At 39.6% G+C, this 4740-nt stretch overlaps 1 protein-coding gene across 1 annotated transcript; it reads left to right on the top strand.

Moving 5' to 3' along the window:
* Positions 1–2444: 2444 nt before the first annotated feature.
* Positions 2445–3445, top strand: LOC129691576 (oligosaccharyltransferase complex subunit OSTC). Its single transcript, XM_055627718.1, has one exon. The coding sequence runs from the start codon at positions 2445–2447 to the stop codon at positions 2892–2894; it is 450 nt and encodes a 149-aa protein (XP_055483693.1). The 3' UTR covers positions 2895–3445.
* Positions 3446–4740: the final 1295 nt, after the last annotated feature.

Below are 4740 nucleotides of genomic sequence, written 5' to 3'. Positions count from 1 at the left end.
GATGAAACTTAGATGCCAAGGGCAGCTAGTTCTCAGAGAAAAGTGTCAGTTTGGGAGAATGCAGCACAGGGTCTGAGTTCAAAGTTTTAAGAGTTCAGATGAGAAACACGTTACCCAAATGTAGGAAAAGAAACTATCAAGAGCCATGAAGAAGGGTCCACGTGAGAGCTTCTGAAGAACTAGTTTTCTCTGATCACTCAGAGCTAGGGACAGTGCCTGATGCCACCAGTCAGACTGAGAAACCACATCATTTATGAAGTCCTTTACCAAATCCTCATGAGGTCTTACTTATTTTTAAGGCAATAATTAACCTTAGAACAGAAGCTGCTATTGTCCCCTTATAACTTTAAAAACATGCCATTCAAGGATCAAACCATTTCCAAGGAACTCAGCTACATTTGGGAATAGAGCTCAAGAATCATCGTAAGAATATCAATTAGACCACACACCACAGGGTGAAATTCACAGTATCTGTTATTTACCTAAGACCTTGAAGAAGCAAGGCTCATACTGAAGTGTTGATATAATGTTCTTGTGAAATGTATATAATTCACCCTTGTCCATTCAAATGCTAATTCTCTACCCTACTATGTGGTTTCAATCCTGACATTGCATTGTGATATTTATTCTAAGCATCACCTGTCTCAAGTTTGTGTAAACATGCCACCATTTGTTCTCTGTACTGTGAATAAAACAACCAGCCAGTGCTGAGCAATGGAGAGAATAAGGTAGGACATCCTGGTCTGTAAGAGAGGAGAAAGGTAGCAAGTTGGAGGAGTCTAAGGGGAGAGAATGGCAGGAGAGAACTTGGAACCATGAGGAGAGATGAACTGGACCTAAGATATGACTGAAAGCAAGTATAATGTGGGAAATCTGAATGGGAGGCAACTATGTGGGCCTAAATGTTTAGGATGGAATAACTATTGCCCAGCATTGTGCTCTAGGTTAATTAAATAAATCCTAGTCTCTGTGTGGTGATTTGGGTATACAGCTGGTTTAGGAATAACCACTGTTTAAGTAAAAGGTAAATCAGTAATCTACAACACTGAAGAGAAAAAAAAAATGAATCAAAACAGGTAGAATAAGCAGGTGAGGGCATGGTAACCATAATTGTTCCATATGTTCAAAACATGGACAAGAAATGTGATAGATGTGAAAATGAGAGTTTGGTTGCTTGTTCAGCCCAGAGTCTTTCAAGGTCCTTCAGCTGCTCTGCCACAGTGAGTTCCAGAAGTATATCCTGGCCAGCAATGCCCAGCTCACTAAGAGCTTCTGTAAAATCCATTGGCCATTTACTAATAGAACTTCTCTAGGCTAAGAATACCCTTTCCAGAGGCTTTTTCTGGCAGCCAAAAGAAGAAATTTCCAGAAAATTCCATTTGTGCAGCTCCATTAGGACTTTCCTACCCATACTGAGTCACAGCCATGCCTTCTGTCTCCATCAGACATTTATTTTATTTCTGATTTCTTTAAGACAGGGTCTAATGTGTCCAAGGCTGGCATCAAACTAACTATGGCATTGAGAATGACCTTCATCTCTTGATCTCCTGCTTCTACCTCTTGAGTGCTGGGATTGCGGACATGCACTACTGTGCCTGGCTAGGCTCTGGTCGTAGCATAGTCATAGGTCTATTCCTTGGATGTTGTAATTTTTAATCCTAGGGATAGTTGCTGTCCCTTATATTTTATATTCTTTTTCTTTAGAATTATTATTGGTTTGAAGATCATTTTAATTGTAACTAGGTTTACACTAGAGCAAACAACTCAACAAGAAAACAACCCAAAGAGTACTAGAAGTCTTATTCTTGAGTTATACAAAATTGATAATTATAAAATCTATACACAAGATAAACAAACAATCAGAAGGTAAAAATTTTAAAGTAATACCATAAAATTGCAACTTCTGTAGTTATCAACATCCTTGATTTCAAACTGTACTACAGAGCAGTAGTAATAAAAACGACATGATGTTTACGTAAAACCAAACAGGTAGATCAATGGAATCAAATCATAGACTCAGAAACAAACCCATACACCTAAGAGTACTTGATTTTTTTTTTAACAAAAAAGCCAAAGCCATATAATGGAAAAAAAAATCATTTCCAACAAATTGTACTGGTTTAACTGGATGGCCGAATGTAGAAGAATGCAAATAAATCCATATCTATCACCCTGCACAAAACTCAGATCCATGTGGATCAAAGACCTCAACATAAAACAAGATACAATAAATCTATTAGAAGACGAGAAAACAAGGACTATGAACTATGTTCATAGCAGCTTTATTCATAATAGCCAAAATCCATACAAAACTCAGATGTCCCTCAATTGAGGAATATATACAGAAATCATGGTACATTTACACAATGGATTACTACTCAGCAATTAAAAACAAAGAAATCGGGGAGGCCGGAGGCCAGCGGGCCGGCCCTACCACTGCTGACATGGAGAGTCTGTATCGGGTCCCGTTCTTAGTGCTCGAGTGCCCCAACTTGAAGCTGAAGAAGCCGCCTTGGGTGCACATGCCGTCGGCCATGACGGTGTACGCCTTGGTGGTAGTGTCTTACTTCCTCATCACCGGAGGAATAATCTATGATGTTATCGTTGAACCTCCAAGTGTTGGCTCAATGACGGATGAACATGGGCATCAGAGACCAGTAGCTTTCTTGGCTTACAGAGTAAATGGACAGTATATTATGGAAGGACTTGCATCTAGCTTTTTGTTTACAATGGGAGGCTTAGGTTTCATAATCCTGGACCGATCCAATGCACCAAATATTCCGAAACTCAATAGGTTTCTCCTTCTTTTCATTGGCTTCGTCTGTGTCCTACTGAGTTTCTTCATGGCTAGAGTATTCATGAGAATGAAATTGCCGGGCTACCTGATGGGCTAGTGGGTCTTGAGGAGAAATCAGTGGATCCCGATCTGCTCCCATTAATAAAGCTTTGAAGGCTGAACCACTCCCATGTGCAATGTGGAAACGAATGAAAAGCAGCATAAAAGCAGCATTGAGTGACACCTTAGCAAGCATATGAAAGCTAGGACTGGAATTCATGGTATCAGAGACACATGGTCATTACAGTATTTTTCCTGATGATCTATTCCAGTCTACCAGCTATGTCAAGTGGCATTTTCTTCTTAGTTTTTTATTTTTTAACGAAAACATACTCCACTTCTAAAACTTTGGTATTGAATAAAGTGATTATTTTTTACAGTCCCCTCATCATTTTTTGGACATGATATTTCTAATTTTCAGAAGTTAATGCAAATCGGGAAGTATATTTTGAGAGCTGAGATATTTGGACGACTGGTCAGTCCCTGCCGCGGTGCTTTGTCTTTTAAGTGGTGTATGTGGTACTCTGCAACTTCAGACACATAGGAGACCGTTTCCTATACAACATGATGTATGAAAGGAGCAGAAATAAATGATTTTTCTAAGTAAAAAAAAAAACAAAAACAAAAACAAAACAAAACAAAACAAAAACAAAGAAATCATACAATTTGCAGGCAAAAGATCATCCTGAGTAAGGTATCTCAGAAGCTGAAAGACACAATGGTATATACTCACTTATAAGTGAATATTAGATATATAATATAAGATAAACATATTAAAGTCTGTACAACGAAAGAAACTAAGCAAGAAGGACAACCCTGGGTAAGATGATCAATCCTCTGCATCTGGGATAGTTCACTCAGGATGATCTTTTCCAGTTCCCTGCAAAGTTCATGATTTCCTTGTTTTTTTATTGTTGAGTAATATTCTATTGTGTAGATGTATCACAAGTTCTGTATCCATTCCTCAGTTGAGGGGCATCTGGGTTGTTTCCAGCTTCTGGCTATTACAAATAAAGCTGCTACAAACATGGTTGAGCAGGTGTCCTTATTGTGTATTTGAGCCTCTTTTGGATATATGCGTAGGAGTGATATAGCTGCCACCAGCAGTGGAGGAGGGTTCCCTTTTCTCCACACCCTCTACAGCATGTGTTGTTACTTGAGTTTTTGATCCTAGTCATTTTGATGGGTGTAAGGGTCATTTTGATTTGCATTTCCCTGATGACTAAGGATGTTGAACATTTCTTTAAGTGTTTCTCTGCCTTTTGATATTCCCAGAAGCAGAAAGACACACATGGTATATAGACATATAGGCATATAGACATATAATATAGGATAAACCTACTAAAATCTGTACATGTAAAGAAACTAATCAAGAGGAAGAACTCTGGCTAAAATGTTCAATCCACATTCAGAAAGGCAAAGAGGATGGACATCAGAAGAAGGAGAAAACAGGGAACAAGTCAGGAGCCTGCCAAGAGGGTCTCTGAAAAGTTCTGCCCTGCAGGGTATCAAAGCACATGCTGAGAGACATATGGCCAACCTTTGGGCAGAGTGCAGGGAATTTTATGAAAGAAGTGGGAAATAGTAAGATTTGAAGAGGACAGGAGCTTCACAAGAAGAGCAACACAACCAAAAAATCTGAGCACAGGGGTCTTTCCTGACATTGATACTCCAACCAAGTACCATGCATGGAGATAACCTAGAACCCCTGCCTATGGCAGTTCAGTGTCCAAGTGGGTTCCACAGTAATGGGAACAGGAACTGTCTCTGACATGAACTGATTGGCCTGCTCTTTGATCACCTCCCCCTGAGTGGGGGAGCAGCCCTACCAGGCCACAGAGGAAGAAAATGCAGCCAGTCCTGATGAGACCTAATAGACTAAAATCAGAAGGAAGGAAAAGAAG

This window comes from Psammomys obesus, unplaced genomic scaffold (assembly GCF_907164565.1).
Source record: "Psammomys obesus unplaced genomic scaffold, mPsaObe1.curated_primary_1811, whole genome shotgun sequence".
Classification (NCBI taxonomy): domain Eukaryota; kingdom Metazoa; phylum Chordata; class Mammalia; order Rodentia; family Muridae; genus Psammomys; species Psammomys obesus.
Note: the sequence above shows the minus strand (reverse complement) of the source record. Positions and strands in the feature narration are given on the sequence as shown.

What these genes read in the sequence shown, in the direction of transcription:
- LOC129691576 (XM_055627718.1), top strand. Translation starts at nt 2,445, where the DNA reads ATGGAGAGTCTGTATCGGGTCCCGTTCTTAGTGCTCGAGTGCCCCAAC.